General features: G+C 49.9%; 1 protein-coding gene across 2 annotated transcripts; it reads left to right on the top strand.

The window, feature by feature from the left end:
- Positions 1-1,439: 1,439 nt before the first annotated feature.
- On the top strand, positions 1,440-22,936 carry LOC140508165 (uncharacterized). 2 transcript variants are annotated; one of them, XM_072615938.1, is made up of 6 exons: positions 1,440-1,614; positions 10,957-11,045; positions 11,526-11,652; positions 12,517-12,696; positions 13,858-16,401; positions 22,840-22,936. In XM_072615938.1, exons 1-5 carry the CDS (start codon positions 1,611-1,613, stop codon positions 15,171-15,173), a joined length of 1,716 nt encoding a protein of 571 aa, XP_072472039.1. In that variant the 5' UTR covers positions 1,440-1,610; the 3' UTR covers positions 15,174-16,401; positions 22,840-22,936. The 2 variants fall into 2 exon arrangements, with proteins under 2 accessions (XP_072472039.1, XP_072472040.1); XM_072615939.1 differs by lacking the exon at positions 22,840-22,936 and adding an exon at positions 19,928-19,999.
- The last annotated feature ends 665 nt before the right edge of the window (positions 22,937-23,601 follow it).

Here is a 23,601-nt window from a genome sequence, read left to right as displayed (position 1 = left end):
TGGAACAAAAATTAGTATGGGTCAGCATATTCCAGAACACCAGAAGTTGGAATTGTACTAACAAGACCAGAATAAAAATTTACACTGTCAAAAGAAGCAGGTAAAGTCCATTATACTTAAAGGTTTAGTGAAACAATACCATTATTAAGCATAAAGGCACCAGATGATAGAGCATTTACATTCACAAAAGCAAAGCTAACTGAATTGCAAAAATACATGGATAGTCATGCTTGCTAACTGACCTGATAATGCTAGAAAATATTAATGTATCTCTTTCAGAGTTGGATAACTGTAAGATAAAATGGAAAATAAGGAATAGGACAGACTGTTGACATTTTTAATTTAAAAGTTCTTTGGCATCTTGTGAATGGGTTAATTAAAAAACATATGTCCCAGCATCCTATATACCTCTACAAGAACTGATCAAGTCAGCGGTGCAGGGAGAAATGATCACTATATGAGAATATTAAATAATCCTTTATAGACTATGCGGAAATAAAAATACAGGGGAACAGGAGAAACGTTACAGATGTAGCCTAAGTAGGAGTCAAAGAACAAATGATACAAACTACAGATAGAAAGGCGAGGTACTGACAAAGTATCCAACAACTTCAGGACACATGTAAAGCTTTCCCTGAAGATACTTTGTAGCAACATGAGAACACAGGTTCCAGGAGCAGCGCTCAGCGGGGGCGGAGGGGCCCTGCCTGTGGGACCGCAGGGAGGGCGCTGGAGGAGGCCCGCCCTCCCTGGGCTCCCCGTTCTCCTAGCAGACGCGCCCTCGCAGGGCTCAGCACCGAGGCCTGGGCACAGGCGGGGGTCTGCCCGGCCCGCCTGGATCAGCACTGTTCTCAGAGGGCCCGCCAGGGGGCGCCAGAGTGCGCAGGGCGCTGGGCCTGCGCTCAGTTCAGACCCAGCCTCAGACAGGCCCCCGCGGGTGACCCTGTCTGCCTCAGTTTCCTCCTCTGTAAAATGAGCTGGAGCAGGAAATGGGAAGCCAGCCCAGGATATTTGCCAAGAAAACCCCCAGCGGGGTCAGGAGGAGTCGGCCCGCCGTTGGGCCCCGGCGCCTAGCGCATGTTTCCCACTCCAGGAAGTTCAGAAAAGCCACGGGCCCCAGAGGTCACAGAGACACACACGCAGTCCCACGGGACACGGGGGGCGGGGCAGGTGACGGAGCTCACGACCCAGCCGCTCAAGGCCGGTGGACTTCATTTCCCAGAAGAACCCGCGGCCCAAGTGAAAAAGAGGCGCCGCCATGGAGGTCTCTGGGAGGCGGCACCGCCCTTCCCCCTCGGGGTGCGCAGTGCGCAGGCGCACCTGCCCAGAGGCAAGCCGCCTTTGTCCCAGACTGGGCGGGGCGGGATCCGCAGGAGGCCCGGAGGGGGCGGGCCGCTGGAGGGCGTGGTCACGGAGGGGCGGGGCCGACTGGGCGGGTGTGAGTGAGTGTGAACTCGTGCGCGTGCGTGGCTCGGTGAGTGCGGCGAGTGTGCCGGGCACGCGCTCCTCTGCACGAGTGTGTCCGGCGCCGCCCCCCCGACTCCGCCCCGGGGTGCACGGCCGCACCTTCTCCTCTTGAACACCCGCAGAGACGGGGACCTCACTGCGCGATGGGTAAGGGTCTGTGGTGTGTGCCCCCATCCGGGGCCAGGAGGTGCCCACCTGGCACTGGTCCTGCCTGGGCTCCGTGCCCCCCAGGTCCCTGTGCCCGGCGCCGCTGGGACGAGGGGTGTAGCTTGGGGGGAGGTTGCTCTGGGCTGGCCCCGGCTCTCAGCCCGCATTCTGCCCTCGTATACCCTAGGCGCTCTATAAGTGCTTATCCCAGTCCCCCTTTTCAGCTGCTTTCTGGAGCCCAAGCAGTGGCCAGCTCAGAGCTACCAGGCTCGTCTCTTGTGGGAGGGGGGCAGGATCCTGGAGGGGGCAGGGTCCCTGAGGGGGGCAGGGTCCCGGAGGGGGGCAGGGTCCTGGAGGGGGGCAGCACCCTGGAGGGAGGCAGCTGGACCAGACCCCGGGTCATATGGTGGCTGGCATGAGGGGCCGGGCTAAGAGAGGCTTCCCAGACGGAGCCTCGGAGGGCAGGGAGAGCTCAGGGTCTGGCAGGTGCACCGTGGGCCAGGGGCCTGAGCCTCGAGGTCCGGCTTGAGGAATGGTCCTCCAGCCCTAGCTCTGAGCAACCCTCGTCTTTTACTGGGGCCTAGGGGAGCCTTGGCAAGAAGACTGTCTGGGCCCCTTGGTTGGCAGACCAGTGCGGAGCGGGCCAGGGAGGGCAGTGACCCTTCTGCCAGCCCAGAGCTCTCCCAGTAGTTCCCACATAGCCCCAGAGACTTGGGCGTCTGCCCCTGATGGGCTCAGAAGGTCTATGCTTCACGGGCATGGGCATGTCCGCTCTTGGGCACAGCCTTCTCAGGGTGGCCTGCCCTGCTTGGGAGGACCTCTCCTGCTGGCCTTGGACGATCCAGTGAGGGACCGGAGCAGGCCCTTAGTGGAGGCTCAGTCAGTGAGAAGTGAAGAAAGGCCTCTGGGATTGCCCAAAGGGGTACAGGATTCAGGGGATGGGGGTCAAGAACCTTGAGGTATCATGGAAATCCTTATAGAAGTCAAATAAAAGTTTGATAGCTTTGGTTTTCACATCGCCTCCTTCCTCTGCCTCCCCAGAAAGCCATCCCTTATAGTAACGGGATAAAAGGTTCCGGGGGGGGGGACCCCTAGACACCCCCCCCCACCTCTCCCAGCAAGGCCAGGGAGGAGGCTTCTTCTCCCGCCTCTCCCGGCCTTCCCCCAGGCTATTTGGACATTGTTCTCCCAGTGTCAGGTACGGTTTTCCTGGTCCCACTTCCTGCCTCCCCTTCTTCATCAGGGTGATCATTTCTTACCTGGGAACATCCCCTTCTCTGTGTGGAGCACCATTCTGCCGGCACCTGCTTTTTCTCCCCTTGCTTATTGGGGAGTGAGTGGCCGGCAGTGGAGTCTGGCTCAAGGGATGTGGACATTTTAGTGGCAGCTTCCACGGAATTCCACCTGGATCTCTAGGATCTGTGGACCCCTTCTCAGTGTCTACAGCTTTCCGTGCCTCACCCTCTCCCCCTGGCCTTTGTCGCCTTTGCCAGTTTGTTGGGTGTGAGGTGAACCCTCAGGGTTGTTTCAGTTTGCGTTATTTGTTTCTGGAGTTCTTCCGTGTGGTTTTTAGGAGTTAGAAGTTCTTCTGGGAATGTCTTTTGAAGACGTTCTCTCAGCTGACAGCTTGTGGTCTTACAGATTTCTCTTGGTGTGTGTCCTGGGTTGTCAGATGCTGGTGCTTTGTTTTTGATGTTTGATGCAAAGATTTTATTCTTACTCCAGTGCTGGCGTTCTGTCTGTGACATCTCATCAAAATGATCTGGTTTTTGGGAATTGCTGCTGCCTTGTTCAGGCGAGATGTTATTTTCCCTCGGGAGCTGGGGAAGGCCCCTCTTCTTGCTTTCCACGGGCTTATCTTTCGTAGTCAGGGCCCATGCTGTGTTGTGCGAGGTGTTGGTCTAAACTTAGTTTCTGCCAGAGTGTTCCCAGCCGTTCTGGTCCGACTGGGAGTCCTTTCTTAGGTAACTGGTGCTTCCCGGTTTCCTGAGTTCCATAATTTCTGATTCTTCCTTGTCTCCTCCGCTCCACCAGTGAACTCTTCTCTTTTTTTAAGCCAATACTAACCGGTTCTGATGGCTGCACTTTGATTTAAGGTCTGGAAGAGCCCCTTGCCCTTTAGCGCTTTTTCTTCTATTTCTCTGGTGTTCTAGGTGTTTTTCCTCTAGGTTGTTGTGAATCCAGAAGCTCTGGACCAAGGCCCATGTTGTCAGCTCCTAGCTTGGCACTGGGGGAGGCCCTATCTGAGCAGGGAATGTGCTCCAGGATTCTTTCTGATACAACCCATTGACAGGGAGACAGAGAAGGTCCAGGACAGTGACTTGAGGGACAGCAGGGCTTATGGAGGGTGAACTAAGGATGAGGAGCCCATGGAAGGGCTGGAGAGGGGTGGTCTGAGAGGTTTGGGAGGGAGTCACGAGGTGGGATGGTCTGAGAGGTGGGGAGAGAAGCAGGGGGTTGGTCTGAGAGGTTTGGGGGGTGGGAGCACAGGGGTATCCTTGGGAGCAAGGGAAGCAGGCAGAGGGCAAAGGCTTTGGGAGTGGGCAGTGGGCACAGAGGCAGGGAGGGACTATAGGGTACACAGAAACCAACCGTGAGATCTAGCTCTTGGGGACTTGGAAAGGGGTTATTTCAGCCCAGTGGGGGAGACCAGGCAGTTCCCAGGAGGTTGAGAAGGGGAGCCATGAGGAGGCAGAGGTCACCAGGACAGTTTGTCTTTGAGGACAGGAGGGCCATGGGTCATAGCTTGGAGGTGGCAGGATCCAAGGCACCTTTCTTTTCCCCAAAGAAAAGGGAGCCAGGATGGGTTTTGGGAAGGAGGTGCGGGGAGGTATGGGAGGGCAAGGGACAGCTGCAGGGATAGGGAGGGGACCCGAGGGAGGAAAGGGGGGCCTCTTGTGGAGCAGAGGCATGCTATCCCATAAGCCATCCTTGGCTGGGGTGCTGGGCAGCCATGAGAGCCCATCAGCTTGGCATGGCTTTTCCATTATGCTGGGCTTGGGTTCCCAGACATGCCCATGGGTTGACTGACCCAGGCTTTGCCATTTTCTGTCCCTGGAGTGGGACCCTGGCCCCTCCCTCTGGCCTCCTGGGTTTATTTCTCTCTCAGACTCCACATGAGTATTCCTGGGATCATGGCCTTAGGGCTAGAAGGTTGGCCTCCTCCACAGAGGGCACCAGAGGCCTTGCCTGGCAGAGATGAGATCCTAAGCAAGGACGTCCCCCTGGGGCTTACTTCATGCCCTCATGACACCCTGGGAAGATAGAGGGTTCTTGGTGGGCACTGTCCCCCATACACTTGTGTACACTCTCACACACATCAGGCACACACGCCCCTGCGCGCGCACACACACACACACACACACACAGAGTCTGGCTGCTAGGACCTGGTCTGGGGCCTCAGGGTGAAAGCCCCTGGTGCTGCCTGGCTCATCCTCCCTCCTCACAGACTGCAGTATCCAGAGAGAGCCCCAGGGCAGAGGCCAGCCTGGCGTTCTGGGAAGGGAGAGGAGGGAGGCTAGTGCCCAGGCACACATACTGGCCTCCGTGGGAGGCTGACACCCTCCTAGTCCCCCCCACATGCTCCAGGACTGCTAAGCCCCCTGAGCACCTTCCCACCCTCTGGCCCGGGGCCCCAGTAGAGGACAAGCCTCTGCCCACCCCCACCCCCCAATCTCAGTCATTTAAACCAGTTGTAGTGGAAGAAACGCAAGCCCTTGTTCAGCTTCCCCAGTGTGAGCTGTGTGATCAAGGCGAGTCAGGAGGGAGTGTGTGTGCATGTGTGTGTTTGAATGTGCATGTATGTGTGTGATGTGTGACAGAGGCAAGTCAGGAGGGTATGTGTGCCCTGTGTGTGTGTTTGTGTGGGCATGTGTATGCACAGTGTGTGTGAGATGTGTGTGTGAGAGATGTATGTGAGATGTGAGTGCATGTGTGTGATTGTGACAGAGGCAAGTCAGGAAGGTATGTGTGCCCGGTGTGTGTGTTTGTGTGGGCATGTGTATGCACAATGTGTGTGAGATGTGTGTGCGTGTGTGATGTGTGATGGAGGCAAGTCAGGAGGGTGTGTGTGCACAGTGTATGTGAGATGTGAGTGCATGTGTGTGATTGTGACAGAGGCAAGTCAATAGTGTATATGTAATGTGTGTGTGCATACATGTGTTTGTGCGTGTGTATGTGTGTGAGTGGTGGTGGTGACTGCCTGGAGGGAGGGGAGATCAGCTGTCTGGGTGAGCACACTCAGTGTTTGAGCACCCTGTCTCTGTGGTATAGATTCCGTCTGGTGGTGTGTATGTGATCATGTAGAGGTGGCGGTCGTACACAGTGGGAGTTGTGTGCGAGTCTGTGTGTACAGCCCCATTACCTGTGTAGACCGACTACACCCTTGTATTTATAGCTGAGAATCTGGATTTTGTCCCTTTGTACGTCTTGGTGTGTTGGTGAAGGTGACTGGGCTGGGCCTTCTCATCATCAGCAGGTGGGTGTGTAAGAACCACATCTCCCTCTGAGTGTGTTGGTCCTTGTGGGAATCAGTCAGTGAACTTGGGCTTCATGCTCAATCAGGGAGACTGGGGGTGGAGGAGGAGGCAGCGAATGCTCATAGATCTCTGCTTTTGGAAGAAATACAAGGGGGGAGTGGATGTGGGGCCTCGGGGGTATGTGTGTGTGGCTGGGGAGGCTGGGCCTCAGGAGTAGCCTGAGGGAAACCGGTCATTCAAAGGACAGGTGGATTTCTGTCTCCTGACTGTGTGTCTGCATGTGCCTGTGTGTGCTCTTGCATGTATGTGTGGGCATGTGTACATGTGTGTATGTGCCTGTGTGTACAGGCATTGTGAGTGTGTATTTGAGCTTCTCTCTCTGAAACCCCGTGAGAGTAACCCATGTAAGGGGGGCCTTTGTATGCCATCTGCTTTACTTTTGTCAGCCCATCCACAAATGTTGATTAGGCGCCTACTGTGTATCCTGCTCTGTGCTAAGAGCTGGTGATACAGAGAGATAGTCCCTGCCCTTGGGGAGCTCACAGTAGGCTGGGGGAGACAGAGAGGCACTGAACATGTACAGATGAATAGGAAATCATTCACAGGGAGGGCACTGGACATTGGAGGGTGAGGAAGGCTTCCTGTAAAGGGGGATTTTAGTTGGGACTTAAAGGAAGCCGAGGAGGTCAGTGGTTAGAGCAGGGGAGAGCGTCCAGATATGGGGGATGGCCAAAGAGAATGCTGGGAGTGAAAGACAGAGGATAGTATGTGTGGGGGCAGCCAAGAGGTTGGGGACACTGGATGGAAGAGTGTGTGGTGGGGGGGGGTGACGTGAAAGGGGGGGGTCTTTGAATGCCAAACGTTTGTATTTGATCCTGGGGTGTAAGAGCCATTGGAGTTTTGGGGGGGATGTAGTGGGGGTTGGTCAGACCTCAGCACAGAGATGGCCATGGAGTCCGTGGAAACTGACAGGGTCACCAAGTGAAGTCATGTGGAGGGAGAAGAGAAGAGGCCCAGGACCTGAGTGGTGAGCCCTGGGTGAAGGCCCAGCCCAGGAAAGGGAGGGCTGACCTGGCCAGTCTGGCAGGCTGGAAGGGGCCAGGATGGCGTGCCTGAAGACCTCTCAGTGTCTCTGACGACTGGTTTCCCTAATGTGTGGCTGAGCACCCCCTGCGGAGGAGCTGCTAAGCATGAGCCCGTGAGCCTCCCCCAAGGCTTTGCCATGGTCCCACAAAGATCCTGCCCCCCCATTTACTGAGGACCTACTATGTGCTAGGCGCTGTGCTAAGCTCTGGGGATACAAAGAGGAGGAAAAAAACACTTGTCTCTGCCCTCGGCCCCCAGTCCAGTGTGGGAGACAACATACAAATAGCCATGCGGACCAGCTGTAGCTTGGGAAAGTCAGGGCTTCTCTGTGAGGGAAGGGGCATCAGGACAGGTTTCCTGCAGACATCTGGGGAGCCCCTGTGAGGGGGGAGGTAGGCTGGGCAGGGCTGAGTCCTAGGACGTGTGAGGGGCAATAAGGTTGGGGGGCATTAGGGGGCCTCAGTGTGAAGAGCTTTGAAGGCCAGGCAGAGAGCTGTGTATTTGATCCTGGGCTGACAGGGAGCCGCTGGACTTTGTTGAGTAGGGGGTGACTTGGTTGAACTGGGCGTTAGGAAAGTCACTTTGTCACCTGAGTGGAGGATGGACGGAGTGGCATTAAGGCAGTGACCTGGCCTGTGACTTCCTTTACCAGAGCAGGTTAGCACCTTCTCTGCAGCTCAGCCCCCAGCACTAACTTAATAAATTATGGGACTTACCCAAGGTCACACAGCTAGCATGTGGCAGGTCCTCCGGATTTTGAAGATGGCTCTGTTCGTCATGCCACTCTGCCCATCCCTAGCAACAGGAGCATAGACTTGGACTTGGAGGGAGCCTTCGAGCCAAGTCCACCCCTGAGTTCTTGCTCTCAGGTCTTGGAGGCAGCCAGACTCCAGGCATGGCCTCAGGGAGGTTCTCCAAGGCTGCCTCAGTGCCTCTGAGGCTTCTGGCCAGGGGCCAGCCCCTGGTGGGGATGAGTTCTGGGGTCCTGACTGCCATGAATCTAATCTTTGTTAGGGAAGCCAGGGCAGGTCCTTTGTTCTCCCTTTCTTGGGGTCTGAACCCAGTCTGAGACCTTTGTGCCAAGGGAAGGGAGGGGTGTGGGCTGAGGGTCTGGGGTCAGACCCTGCGTCCCCCATGCTCACCACCCATGGACTCTGGCCAAGTCCGTCCATTCTGGGCTCCAGCTTCTTTAAACCCGATTCTCCTGACTCTGGAGATTTACCCTCTCCTGCCCTCATTCTGCTGAGCTTTCCCAGGCCCGGTGGTGTTGCCAGGGTGATGGGTGGGTGGCAGGACTTTAGAGCTGTTGGGATCTGGGGCCTCTGTCCCTCCTTATGCTTATCAGAGCAGTTTTCTTTGAAGACCATCGCGTTCAAGGCTGTGATTGAGAAAGTCACTTTTCCCCCATGAAACCCTGACCTCTCTTTAAAAACTGGAGCTTGGTCCCAGCTCGTCATCTGGCCTTTACCAGCCCAGGCCACCAAGGGAGTCTCCCATCCCACAGGCACCGAGTCTGGCTTTTCTGATGCTGGGAGGCTGCCCAAGGTCCAGAGGAGGTAGGGCCCCCTCCCTCAGGGCCCCCCTCTTCTGTACCCCAATTTCATGCACACAGTCCCAGGTACACCCTTGTCCCCTCCACCTCTCCTCCCTTTTCCTAGGATCCTTTCTTAAGGGATCACAGTGGGCCGGGCACAGGCTGGGTGCCAGGGCCACAGTGACAAAGGCAGAATATCCCAGGCCCTTCAGGACCCCTCTCCCTTTGATGGGGGCTCCCAGTTCTTTGCACCCCAGGAAATGTCACAAGCATTTCTGCACCTATCGGAAATTTCCCTCTGTCTTTGCCTGCTCTGCCTCCTGGTGTTGCCAGCTCATGGCTCTGCCATTTCTGATGTGCACAGAGGTGGTCTAGGAGGCCAGGGCAGTGAAGGGGGAAATCATAGGTATTGTGTGTGGCACTGTGGATGACGGGCCAGACTGAGTCACAAAGACCTGAATTTAAATTCCACCTGATACACTGCCTTGCTTGTGACCCTGGGTAGGTCCCCTGTCTTCAGCCTTGACAAGCCCTGGACCTCAGCATCAGGCCTGATTGTGGGTGCAGTCCGTGAGACTGACATGGGCAGTACCTCAAGTCCCAGGTGCTCCCCTGATCCCTGTGAGTCAGTCACCCTTCGATGAGACGAAGGCCCTTCCCTGCCACATGTCCCTGTCCCATTCCCTTCTGTCCTCCCAGGGTTCTTGTGAAGGTCAGATGACATGATACATGTGAAGTACTTTCCTAAAATCCAAAAAAGCACCCCCTGCCCCCAGTTCTCTACACATGCTAGCTATAGCTGTCAGCCCTGCAGAAGTGAGGTCCTTGGAGGCTGGACTGCTTGCTTCTGGCTTCGTAGGGGAGGGCTCACTTACTCAGGGCTACTTGAGCTGTCTGTGCACAACAGAGGCCTGTACTTTCAATCACTTTTTTCTGTTCTATTACATAAATGCACCCACCCAGAATATCTTCTTGGATAGGAGATATCCATTCCAGCCAAGTCTGTTGGTCCACAAGCATCTATTAAGCCCTTGGCTGGGTACCAGATGTGGTGTGGAGCATGAGGAGCACTCACACCAGCAAAAACAGACAGTATCCACTCTGGGGACAAGACAAAAAGGGATCTGGAGGAAAGGGTTGGTGGTTGGCTGTTGTCCTTCGCTCTCAGAGGACCAAAATGACATCACTGCTAGAGTCACTTTTCAGTGTGTCCAGCGGTGGCTGTTCAGACCGACACATGCTTGGAATGCTCTACCACAGAATGGGTGCAGATAGTCCGTGAACATCTGGGCTGGATTCTCTCAATCTGCACATCCTGCGTTTCCTTTGAGCTGTTTCAATTCTGCTTTGCTCATAAAGCATAGCACTTTTTCTTATGTGGGCACGCCATGCTGAGCGGTCCTGTGCCAGTGTCTCTCATGTCATACAATCCCAAAGTTCTTGAGCCAGACCCTGAGAGTATCTCTGTATGGCTTCTTCTGACCAGGAGAGGGGCAGAATGGAAGAGAAAGCCCTACGTCTAAGACAGCAGCACGTCCAAGAGAGGAATGAAGGTGTGCTTGGCCTAGGCCTGCCCCTTTCCACACAGCACCCTCTCCCATGAATAGTGCCTCTGACCGAATCTGTTTTTCACCAACGACAAGGTCTCTGAGGGCTTCCCTTGACTTAGGATTAGAAATTCTGTGTGTGTGTGTGTGTGTGTGTGTGTGTGTGTGTGTGTGTGTGTGTGTGTGTGTGGCCGGGGGTTCTTGGGGCTTGGCCCTCATCTATCAGTTCTTTCACCTGAGACTGCCTTTGATCTCCCATGCAAATGAAAAATGAATGGGAGAGGAAGAGATCCAAGAGGGAAACCTAAGCCAGCAGGCAACACAGCCTGGCTGTAGTCTGTCCTTGCACATGTGGCAAAAGCCTACACCCCGTACTAGTGACTCATCTAGCTGTGCACATGCTGTGCCCCCTCTGCCCCCTCCAGGAGAATGACCCTTTGCTTGAGGGTGGGGCAGTTTTGTTTCCATCTGTGTCTCCAGCGCCTGGCACAGTGTGACTCAATACTGTGAAGGTGCCACTTGCTTGGCTCGAATGGGGGACTCATCCCCCCCAACATTTAATTTAGTTGGCACTTTCCTACAGATGGCAGGCCTCTGATCCTAGGAGATGCTGGGGCTGCCTGGTGCAGGGGGTGGAAGACAGGTTCTGAAAAGCTGTCCTGACTTTCTTCACAGCTTTTCCTCTGTCATCCCTCAGATCTAATGTCTGTGAATCTTGTGCTTCCCCAAGAGGGGAGCCCAGAAGAGTATGGAGTGTCAGCCAGCGTCCTGTTGGCCAGCATGCAGGTGAGTCGGGATCTCCTCTGTCCCCAGGATTGTTCTCTGAGCTCCGGGACCACTAGTGTCTTTCCTTCTTGACCCTGTTCCCCTTCTTATGATTGACTGTTGGTAATGAGTAGTTGAAAACTTATGGGCAGGACACACCTGAGACCATGCCGCTGATTCTCATAATAGTGAGGAAAGGCCCTTAGAAATCTCCTGGGTCAGTGCCTTTGCTTTACTTTGAAACGGAGGCCCAGGGAGGGAAAATGACTTTCCCCTTCTCACATAGTGAGTGTCTGGTAGAGCTGGGCCTGGGCCCAGGCATCTTGACTGCCCCATGCCAAGTGGTCCTCTTCTCCTCTGCTCCAGTCACACTTTCACGGCCCTCCAGATGCACATCCTGTCCATCCTGGTCCTTCCCCAGTGCCAAAGTCTCCCTCCCTGCCCTGAAGGAGTATGACTGGGCTAGGGGCTGGACCAGCATGAATGTGCTTGGTGTTTCAGGAAGCAGTGACCTTTGGGGATGTGGCTGTGGACTTTGACCCAGAGGAATGGTGCTATCTCTGTCCTAGTCAGAAGGAGCTCTACAGGGAGGTCATGCTGGAGAACTACAGGAACCTGGTGTCACTGGGTAAGGACCCTCCCCCAAGGTGTTGGGCTCTGCTCTGAGGGGAGTCAGAGCTGAGAACTGAGGCGCCACCACTGAGCTCAGCCAAGGTCATTCTGAAGCCAGAGGAGCCCCCCTCTTCCCTTTTCGGCCTGGTGGCCTCAAGGTGTATCTGCTCCTCTCCTCGGTCCCCCTGCATAGACCCCCAGGTTAGTAAAAGGATCCTGCAGTTATTTCCTGGCTGGTTATGGAGCTGAAGGGCATTAGGCACAGCCCATTTCTGCCTCTTCATTTTATACTGGAGGACCCCAGAGCTGAGTTCAACCAACGAGAGAGTGGCTGACCTGTGACCCAGCACGGGGTCTCTGGAGAAGATGGCTCTGGAAACTCTGGCTGGAGCAGAAGGGTCAGAAAAATGAAATAGTTCCTTTTTCTCTTAAAGAAATTGACAGTTTTTGTTTTTAGATCACATTTGTTTCCAACTGTGCCACTATGCCCTCTGAGGATGTGCAAACCTTCCCCCCCCAACCCCCCAGCAATCCATTCTTGTAAGTAAAGATTTAAAAAGAGAGAGGAAAAGGCCCAACAGGACAAAACTAAGGAATAGTGAGGCTCTAGCTGACAGTGTGCACAATGTCCTACCCATAATCCCCTGCCTTATACCAGTACGTGCCCCCTCTCCCTCCTCTGGCCTCCACACAGGGGCAGGGCAGAGCATTTTCTCAGACCCTCTCCAGGAGTGTTATGGACTCTTGTTTCATCCAGCTTTCTGAAGACATCACATTATCCACTTGCCGCTTTGGCCTAAGGTGTTTGGCTCTTCTAGGCAGTTCTCCCCCTTCTGCCTGGAGCACATGCAGAGCTTTGATATTTCCTCCCCGTGAGCAGGACATCTGGATCCCAAACCAGACCTGATCTCCCGGTTGGAACAAGAAGAGCCCCAGTTGTGGGATGGGCAGGTTGGGACCTCCAGAAGAGCCTGTGTACCTGAAGGAGGGTGTTCCAGCAGGGTGCCAGGAGCCAGTGCATGGAGCAGCCTGGCTACCTCAGAAGGATGGGATGTGCCAGGTGGGTGTAGGGGAGGGTGGGGGGTGGGATGGGGGGGCCTTGAGGACCACAGGGCCTTTTTCTCTAACTGATGGAACTGATCTCTTTGATATCGGAGTTCTTAACTTGGAGTTTGTGAACTTAAAAAACATTTTTTTTGATAACAAGAAATTGGTTTCCTTTGTAACTGTATATATTTTATTTTATGTATTTAAGAATATTACTTTTGAGAAGACCTCTTTGGCAGTCTGTTGAAACCTATTGACCACTTCTCAGAATGCTGCTTTAATTGCATAAAATACATAATATAACAAAGGAAGCTTATTTTATCCAAATATAGCTACCAAAATTTTAAAATAAAGCTCAGGGCCCCATGGTTAGGGACCTCTGCTCTATTTTATTGGCATCAGAATCCCCTTCATAACAAGGTCCAAATGGTTTATCACCTCTTTCTTGAGGATGTCCTGTGAGAGAAAACCTACTCTCTCTGGAGACAGTTCATTCCAATTTTGCATCATTCTAGTGGTTAGGAAGGCTTTCTGTGTATAAAAGCTAAATTTGCCTCTTTGGAATTTCATCTTAGTGGAACAAATCTCATCCTCAAAGGCTTTCCATGTGATGGCCCCTGAAATTCCCAAAGATGTCTCCAGGGTCATTCCTTTGGCTCTTTCTTCAAGTAAATCATCCATCTTTAATTCATTCAAATCATCCTCAGCTGATATACCTGATTTAGACTCAAGGTCTTTCATCATTCTATGTCCTTTCTCAGCTGTGATTTCTGCATTTGCCCCCATCTCTTGCTTCAGATGTGGTGTGACCCAGGAGAAATACCACCAGACTCTCCCCCTTCTAGGGTTGAATGACGTCTCTCTTGATGTATCCTAGGATTGTGTAGCTTTCTTGGCTGCCAATTTTCTGTGGGATAGTGGGATTTATGATACAGTTGAAGGATGGCTAGTCCAGAAGGGTCAAGTTTACAGCACAAAATACCCCTGTGCATCCTGAACCAGATTAAAATGTAATTGGGAAAGGTTTAACAAAACAAGTAAAAATATAGCACAACTTTCTAAGTCAATATGTGACTCACAAGGATCTGTTTCTGTCTGAGTTTGACCCATTCGCCTAGCCTTCAGTAGAGGTTCCTTCAACTTGGGTTCAATTTGTTTTCATTATTTTTTTCAGCCTGGAATGTTAAACTTGAGAATGAGGAGTCACCTCAAAAACAAGAAGGGGGAAGATCACCTGGGACCTTAGCGAAGAGACACAGAGGAAATGTCCCCAAGAACCATCTCCATGGAGAGGTTCCTATCCAAGAGATCAGTCTATGGAAGCACATGGCAAGCCTTGCAGGGGACCCTGTAGGGACATTCATGTTACAAGAAAGAGGTTTGGGGCCATTGGCTTTTCTCCCCAGGAAAATCCGTAATCAGCAAGGAGTCCATGCCTGTATTGAGCTTGAGAAAAGCCTTAGTCAAACTATCTGTTGGTCCACAAGACCGTGGAATTATAACGTATATGAGAATCTCTCTCATTACCACACAGCCCTCATTCAACACCAGAGACTAAACAGGGGAGAGAAACTTTATGATTTTGAGCAGTGTGAAAAGGCCTCAAATCTCATACAACATCAGAGGATTCACAGTGGAGAGAAACTTTATGAGTGTAAGGAATGTGGAAAGAGTTTCAAACGAAGTTCACACCTTATTCAACACCAGAGAATTCATAGCGGAGAGAAGTCTTATAAATGTAATGAATGTGGGACAGCCTTTAGCCAGAACTCACATCTTATTAGACACCAGAGAATTCACACTGGAGAGAAACCTTATCACTGTAAAGAATGTGGGAAGGCCTTCAGCAGGAGCTCACATCTTATTCAACATCAGAGAATTCACACTGGAGAGAAACCTTATGAATGTAAGGAATGTGGAAAGGCTTTCAGTCGGAGCTCAGCCCTTACTCAACATCAGAGACTTCACAGTGGTGAGAAACCTTATAAATGTAAAGAATGTGGGAAGGCCTTCAGCTGGAGCTCAGCCCTTACTAATCATCAAAGAATTCACACAGGAGAAAAACCTTATAAATGTAAGGAATGTGGGAAGGCCTTCAGCTTTAGTTCACTCCTTACTAAACATCATCGAATTCATACTGGAGAAAAACCCTATGAATGTAAGGAATGTGGGAAGGCCTTCAGCCAGAGCTCAGCCCTTATTAAACATGAAAGAATTCATAGCGGAGAGAAACCCTATGAATGTAAGGAATGTGGTACATCTTTTAGCTGGAGCTCAGCCCTTATTCAGCATTATAGAATTCATACTGGTGAGAAACCTTATGTATGCAAGCAGTGTGGGAAGGCGTTCAGCCAAAGTTCAGCCCTTATTAAACATAAAAGAATTCATAGTAGAGAGAAGTCCTATGAATATAAAAAATGTGGGACACCTTTCCATTGGAGCTCAGCTCACATTCAACACCAGCAAATCCACACTGAAGAGAAATCTTAAAAAAATGAAAGATGAAAGCCTTCAGCCACCACTCATCCCTTATTCAGGAAAGAATTTTTAGAAGAGAAATACCCCGATGTAAGTGAGGAGTGTATAAAGCCCTTCATTTAAAGTTAAAACTTTGGTTGATATCAGAGAATTCATACTGAAGGAAAACTGAATTCCATGAATGTTGAAAGGCCTTTAGTCAGAGGAAGACTCTCACTCCATCAGATCATTCATCCATGAGGGATATGTAATTAATAACCTTCAGTGTGATTGATGAGGTTTAATTGCACATCAGTCAGTTCATCGAGGGCAGAAAATTTGGGAAAGCCATTAGACAAAGATCTAGCTGACTTTACCACCCATGAAGTCATCCTGGAGGGAATCGCTATAAATGTAAAAAAATGTAGGAAAGAATCAAGCGACTCTAAATGTAACTCCACATTGTCCCCGTGAAACACAGTAAGAACTTTAACAAATCTGACAAATTTTTAATTCAATAAAGAAAAGCAAGGAAAGAAATCATTACCAAGAAAATTTTGCAGAAAAACCAGCAGAGAAGTCAAACTAGTGAGTAAATAAAAAGTCTTCTACCATGAGAGAAAAGAAAACAATGAAAAATCCTCAGAAGAAGGGAATGGTCCTGCTATGCTATCGCAATATCTAGCCTTGAAAAATGAGAATGGAGCAACCAGATTGGGTGAGACTCTTACTAAAATAAAAGAAGGTGTGAGGAGAAATTTTAGAACTCTTAAAAAAGAATTTCAAAAGATAAACAGAACTGACTGTAGAATAAAAGATAGAAAGTGTTAATAAAGGAATGGATGCTATGAAAAGAGAACAGCAGAAACAGATCACAGAAATGCTAAGATATAGCAAGAAATATTGGATCAAAGGTAAAAGCAAAACTGGAAGAACAATTGAGAACTCCATAGAATAAGACAAATGAGCTCAGAGGCAGAGCTTGGTAAACCTTTTTGTAAACCATTACCCCCACCCTACAGACAAAGACCTTGAATACCATAGTTCTTGAAATCATACAAGACAATTGCCTGGACATATTGGAATTAAGAGCCCACAGGAAGTTTTCAAAAAGGAACCTTCCTCCCATTCCTGCCACCATTTTAACTTATCAGGAAATAGAGTCAAGATGGTCTAGTGCTTCCGAGTTGAAGAAAGAGTCTTGCAAACTGTGGGAGAAGTTGGTTCACTTACTGAGGACGCACTGATGATGGAAGAAAAGGTAAGAAAACAATTCCATATACCAAGAAGCAAATAAAAATGATTTGTATCCAAGAATAACTTATCTCACAAAGTTGAGTACGAAAGAAAATACAGTTTCAACTCAGTGACTTCCCTTTGTTCTTTCTGAGAAGCCAAATATGAACAGAAAAAAAATAATCCCTGTCCCTAGGGAGCTTTCTTTCTGATGGAGGAGAAAACATGCAGATAGCTAGGGGTGGAGAAGATAGATACAGAGCAACTGGAAATTCATCTCAAAGGGGAAGGCACTCAGCCAGAGGGACAGCCAGAGGCTGCCTGCTAAGGGGGGATATGAGCTGAATTTTGAAGGATGCCAGAAAAACCAAGAGGCTGCAGTGAGAAGGTACAATATTCCAGGCACGAAAAGTAGCAAATGCAAAGTCATGGAGTATCCTGCTTGAGGCACATCAGGATGTCCACAGAGTTGGAATGTAGAATGTATGGAGGGATGGAAGGTAAGAAACATAGATAAGAAGGAAGAGAAAGGTTGTAAAGAACTTCAAATGCCAAGCAGGATGCTATATTGTATCCTGGAGGTAATAAGGAGCCATGAGGGTTTATGAGCAGGAGAGTGACATGGTCAGAGCTACACTTGAAGAAAAATCACCTTGACAGCTGAGAGGAGGATAGATAGCAGGGAGGAGACCAATCAGAAGGCTATTGCAGTAGGTCCAGGGGAGGGATGAGACCTGAAGAAAGGTTTGGAGAGGTGATAGATATGAGAAATGCTGTGAAGGTAAAAGCAAAGTTAGGCAATGGATGGGATCCACAGGGTGAGTGAGAGTGAATGGAACACCATGATTGCTGTCCTGGGGGACCAGGAGGATGGTAATAGGGAAGTGTGGATGAGGGAAGAGTTTGGGAGGAAAGAGAATGAGTTCTATTTTGGGCATGTTGAGGTTGGGATGTCGCTGGGACATCCAGGTCAAGGTGTGCCTGGAGCTCAGGAAAGGGACTAGGGCTGCATGTGGACATTTGGGTGTCATCTGCAGAGATGGTAACAGCAGATGAGCTCACCAGATAAAATCATATGGAGTGAGAAAACGGTGCAGGGCAACCTTGGGTAAATAGGTGTGATGTGGAGGACTGAGGATTCCTTAGCCAGGACAAAGACCTCAGGAGAGAGTCGTGTCATGGAGACTGGGAGAGCAGATGGCGTCCCAGAGGGAAAGTGGATAAGTGTCAGCTGCTGCAGAGAGGTCAGGAGAGACGAGGATGGAGAAAACACCATAAGATGTGGCAATTAGAGAGAAACCAGAGTGTAGAGTGAGGAGAGGAAGCAGGAAGAAGGGAAGGCACTGATTGTAGATGGCCTTCACCTTCACAGGAAGTTAGCCGTAAGGGAAGGGGATAAGCATTTGTGGATAATGCAAATATTATCTCATTTGATCCTCACAACAACTCTGAGAGGTCAGTACTGCTATTATCCCCATTTTATAATTGAGGAAACGGAGGCAAACAAGCTAAGTGATTTACCCAGGGTCACATGACTGGATTTGAACTCAGGTCTCTTGACTCCAGACCCAGCAGTCTGTGCAGTGCACCTCCTACTGTAGCGTGTGGAGATGATCAGATCGAGCGAGAGCGCTTCATTCTGATCAGACAGAATTATCTTAATGGAATAAAAGGGAGAGAAAGACTGGAATGATATTCAAATGAAAAGCGGGAGATTTGAAGAAGGAAAGAAGGAAGCTCTTAAAACCTGCTGTTACCTGAGCTGGGTGAGGCATGTCTGTGGTCATTTCAGAGACGTCAAGCTGCCGGTAATGAGGGCCAGATCCAGACGCCAGAGTCTGGGCCAGATAGCAAGACGAGGGAGAGGGAGGATCAGGGTCAGACAGTTTCATGCAGCAGGAATGGGAAGGTGCTGATGGTAATGCTCCTCTGGGGGACAGGGGTCAGATGTAATATAACAGCATTCGATTGATTTAATGCGTATTAAAATAACTCTTACATATCACCACACACACAGATTAGCAGATGAGAAAATTCAGTGTTAGAGGGCTGTAGGAAAATAGGCATGCTGAGTCACTGTTGAAGGGACTGTGAACTGGTCCGTGTGTTACAGAGAACAGTCAGAGCCAATAAATACTTATTTAAGTGCCGCCTGTGTACCAGGCACTGTGCTAAGGGCTGAGGATACAAAGGGAGGCAGAAGACAGGCCCGCCTCAATGAACTTACACATGAACAGAAGCTGAAAATTGGGAGTGGGGGTGGGGAGAGGGTGCCCAACCCTGGGCCCTGAGAGGAATGTCATGCAGTCAGGGTGGGTGGTGCCTGAAAATGGGTGAGTGACACCCTGGATGTCATCTTGCAGAGATCGTGATCTCCAGGACAGCAGCCAAGTGGGAAATGATGAAATGAATTCCCTGAGTGGCCTCCGTCCTGGTAGAGGATTAGGGAGGAGCTCTCCAATGCCCACCTTCCACCCTCTCCATTCAGAGGGAGGGGGGGCCTCCGGGGCAGGGGCGGTGGAGGAGGACAGATTCAGAGTTGGTTTCACCTTGCAGGGTGAGGCGTGTCTGGAGTTGATGAAATGCAGGAATGCAATCAGATGGGAAATAAGGGTAGGAAAGTGAGCAGTTGTCACAACCTTTAACCCAGAGCCATTGTTCATGTTCTTACACCCCAAAAGAGGTAAATCTCAGTGAGTAAAGACCCAGACTACGTACGGACAGAATAGGTATAAAGATATTCACATTAACATCTTGGAGATAAAAGCTAGAAGCCAGCCGAGCGTTTGGAGTGTGAATTTGGTGGAACATGAAGGAAACTTTATGAAGTGATGCTGAATGAAGACAGGGAAACCAAAGAGCAGTCGAGAGGGAAAGCTCCCCCTGGCCCATTCTGTTAACAGTAGGCAGACTAGAGAAATGGAAAATGGCGGCCTGTCAATCCTGGTCACACCATTAGTTTACTTGATTTTCTGAGGGAAGGATGCTTTGAGGATGAGGGGCCCATTGCTTTGACTGAGAGGAGACTTCGTAGAAAAATTAGACCAATGAGGAATCCACAATCAATCAATTCAGAAACTTGTGCCAGGCACTGCGCAAATACAAACAAATCCATCAGTCCCTGCCCTTAATGGGAGAGGAGAACACAGAAGAGGGAACTGAAAAGTAGTAGGAAGGGATGTGCACAGGGGTTGGGAAAGGAGGAAAGAAGATCCTGGTTCTCCTCCCCCCTCTCCCATTCCATCCCCATGTCCTTCACTGGCTCTAAGATGTGGATATCCTCAAAGCTATATCAGGGCTCCCTCTTGCCCCGTCTCTGCACACCCCCCAGACATCCTTCCTCCCATGGCTTAAGTGGCTGATTTTTGAAATTGATGCTGACCTCTCTTACCATCCCCAGCCTTTCCCAAAGAGCTCTTGGACCCCAGAACATTCTGGGGCTTCCTCATGTCTGTATGTGGGGAGTGGGATGGGGCACATCTAAGTGTGTCCACCTTAGGACATTTTTAGTCAGGTGTAGCTACCTTCACAGTTCCTCTCTCATCCCTCAGATCTGCTGTCCCTGAGTCTTGCCCTTTACCAGAGAAGGATGGAATGGCAGCTTAGGTCCTATTGGCCAGAGCCCAGGTGAGTTGAGGTCTCCTTTCTCTGTAGGACTTAGGACTATCCTTCCAGGACCCTGATTCCTGGTCAGTTTCTTGGGGATGACAATAGTGAGGCTAGGAGGGCTAGGACCCTTACCTTCTCTAAGGGACCCCTCTCAGCTTTAGGGTCTTTAGCTTATTCTGTGGGGCCCAGCTCTAGTCTCAAACTCTGGCTCTTTGCACCCCCACCTAGGAGGTCTGGGGAGAATCACTTCAGGCTTAGGTTTGGTCCATGTCTAGAACCTTCCAAGAAGAGGGTGTGGAAAAGTAGTGTACAGTGTAGACCATGTATAGGACAGCTATTTATTTCTTCCACATAAGACTCATGAGATCATATTAACAAAGCCTTAATCAGCAGTACCTTAGGACCACATTATGCTCTCTGGGAAGGGTGATACCTAACTAAGCAAACACAGGTTTTGATTACTCAGCCAATCTGGTGGGCATGAGGTGTTGTGGTCTAGTCATTTTTCAGTCATTTCCGACTATTTGTGACCCCTTTTGGTATTTTCTTGACAAAGATACTGGAATGGTTTGCCATTTCCTTCTCCAGCTCATCTTACCGATGAGGAAACTGAAGCAAACAGGATTAAGTGACTTGCCCAGGGCACACAGCTGGGAAGTGTATGAAGTTAGATTGGAACTCAGGTCTTCCTGGCTCCAGGCCCAGTACTCTACTTACTGTGCCACCTAGCTGTTCCAGGTATGAGGTAGAATCTCAGAATTGTTTTAATTTGCATTTCTCCTACTATTAGTATTTTAAAACATTTTTTCATATAGTTACTGATAGTGTGCATTTTTTCATCTGAAAACTACCTATCCATATCTTTTGCCATTTATTTAAAATTTTTCTAATTTATACATATTCATATATATGTGTATATATGTATGTATGTGTTTGTGTGTATGTTTTTGTATGTATACCTACCATTTCTTAGAAATGAGAGCTTTATTAGAGAAACTTGCTACAAGGATTTTTTCCCCCCTACTTTCTTTTAATAACCCTAAATGCCCAATCTGGATCACATAAAATTAAAAGTTTTTGCAGAAACAAAACTAATGCAGCTAAAATAAAGTCAGTCAGTTAATAAGCATTACTAAGCACCTTCTATGTGCCAGGCACTGCGCTAAGGACTGGGGATACAAAAAGAGGGAGAAGACAGTCTCTACCCTTGAGAAGCTCACAATTTAATGTGGATACAGCAAACAAACGCATACAAATTATATAAATAAGTAGGAAACAATTAAAAGAGGGGAGACCCAAGAATTAAGAGGAGTTAGGAAAGGCTTCTTGTAGAAAATGGGATTTTCAGTTGGAATGTAAAGAAAAACCAGGGAAGCCGGGAGGCAGAGATATGGAAGAAAAGAATTCCCAGCTTGGAGGAGAGCCAGAGAAAATGCCAGGGGGCCAGGGGCCGGTGTAAGTGGATGGAAAGGGGGTCAAGTGTAAGAAGACAGGAGAAGGAGGAAGGGCTTTGTTATGCACAGCACTTTGTATTTGGTCCTGGAGTTAGAGGAGCCACTGGAGTTTATTTGAGTTTATTCCCTCCTGGGAAGGCATTCTGTAGCCTCAGCATCCGCAGAGTTGTGGAATCTCCTTGCCCATGATTAGGGCTCCAGATTGCTAAGTCTGCTTGCTGTGTTTGAAACAAGGGGAAGAGGTACAGACATGGGATCTGTAGGGTAGCATCCCAACAAGCAGCTGTCTGCGTGAAGTGTGGGAAACAAGGAAGAAGTTCTGTTCCACAGCTTTGGGTGATCATGGTTGTGACCTAGCACAGTCAGGTTAGAGGTCAGAAACTTGGGTCCAGGGTTGCTGAGCTGTTTGAGGGAGAACCTATCAGAGAGGAGATGAAGTCACATGGCCAGGGGATGGTGTGGTGTGAAGTCCCAAATTTGGAAAACAGTATAAGAAGCTTTCATTAGTCTGAACAAATTGTAGGTATCCTGTGATCTTACCAGGGAGGCTACCCAGCCATTCAGGGGGAGTGGACGTAAAGATTAATAAAAACTTTCCTGATTTCACAACAGGTATTGTTTTTTGTTTAAGGTGAGCATGTTTCTCACAGTTGGGGGCTTGTTAGATAGGCCCATTTCTCACAGGAGGGAGCTCCAACAGGCAGGTAGGGTCATTAGTACAGGGTTAGTCACCAAGCTCTCATTGAATGGCCCCTCTGTGACCACCATTTTGCTTAGAATCCGAATACAAAGCCCGTGTGAGACAGCCTCCACCCCTGAGGAATTGACAGTTTATTGGGGAAATCAGCACATACGTAATATACACATGCAAATAATAAGCACAAATAAGACAGAACATACATTATTTAAGCCCTTCTTGTGTGCCAGGTGCTGTGCTAAGTGCTGGGGACAAATGAGGCAAACACAAGTGGAGTTCACAGCCTGGTGGGGGAGAGGGACAGTGTGCAAACAACTGTGTCCTTTCAGAGGTGAGGCACTGGCAGAGGAGGGGGACTGCCAGGAGGCACCTTGTCACCTTCCCACCTTCCATAGGATGACTCCTAAAATGGCATTTGATTGTGGGCTGCCAACTCTCTGTGACTGAGGGTGATGATTGGATTAGACCAGGGGTGGGGAATCTTTGGCCTTCTAGGTCCTTAGGTGCTGCCTTTTGACTGAGGCCAAGGTTTACAGAACAAATCCTTTTATAAAGGGGATTTGTTCTCTGAATTTTGGATTCAGTTAAAGGCTGCACTTGAGGACCTAGAGGGTCCCATGTGACCTTGAGGCCCCAGGTTCGCCACCCTTGGATTAGACCTTCTAGGCCCCTTATAACAGATTCAAATTATTTTCTTTCTCAGCTTCTTTCAGCCTGGAATGTTAGAGCAGAATCTGGAGCCAACTCAAAATCCAGGAGAACAGCCTCCCCAGGGACACCACGGGCAGACTCCAATGGGATACATCCAGATCAGGTCATGGAAGGAAATTGAAACTTTCCAGCAGAGACTAAGGAAATCCCCTTCCCAGAAAAGTGGTTTCAGGAAGATGACTGTCTTTGGGAACATAACTTCATTTGAGAAGGGTGTCTGTATATGTTGTCCTTTGGGAGACCCTCGGGGCCTCGAGATCATGGAATTATAATGAACGTGAGAATATTTCTTGTGGCCACACAGTCCTTGGTGACCCTACAGAGAGGAGAGGAGAATGGTGGGTGAGCTAGAACTCCCATTCTGAAAAATAAAACTCATTCATGTTGGAGAGAAACTTGAGCAATACAAAGGATGTGGATGGACCTTTAGTCGATGTTCACAACAGAAAATTGTAGTGTAAATGGAGGGATGTGGGAGAAGCTTCAGCCTGAGAGAGGCCTCATACACATAAGGAGCAAGGTCTTTAGCCTCACTGGGCTCAAATCCTCGCTCAACATCAGAGACTTCACCCTGGCAAGAAGCATGAGTGTCAGGACTGTGGAAGGGCCTTCAGCGCCAGCCCAGCCGTTACAGAACATCAGAACATTCACTATGGTGAGAAGCTTTGTGGAGGGCCTTCAGCTTCAGCTCACCAATTACTAACATAATTTATGCCAAAGAGAAGCTGAATGTAAGTACTGTGGAACCACCTTC

The sequence above is a fragment of the Notamacropus eugenii genome, chromosome 5, assembly GCF_028372415.1.
Source record: "Notamacropus eugenii isolate mMacEug1 chromosome 5, mMacEug1.pri_v2, whole genome shotgun sequence".
NCBI lineage: Eukaryota > Metazoa > Chordata > Mammalia > Diprotodontia > Macropodidae > Notamacropus > Notamacropus eugenii.
This window is presented reverse-complemented; position numbering and strand designations above follow the sequence as displayed.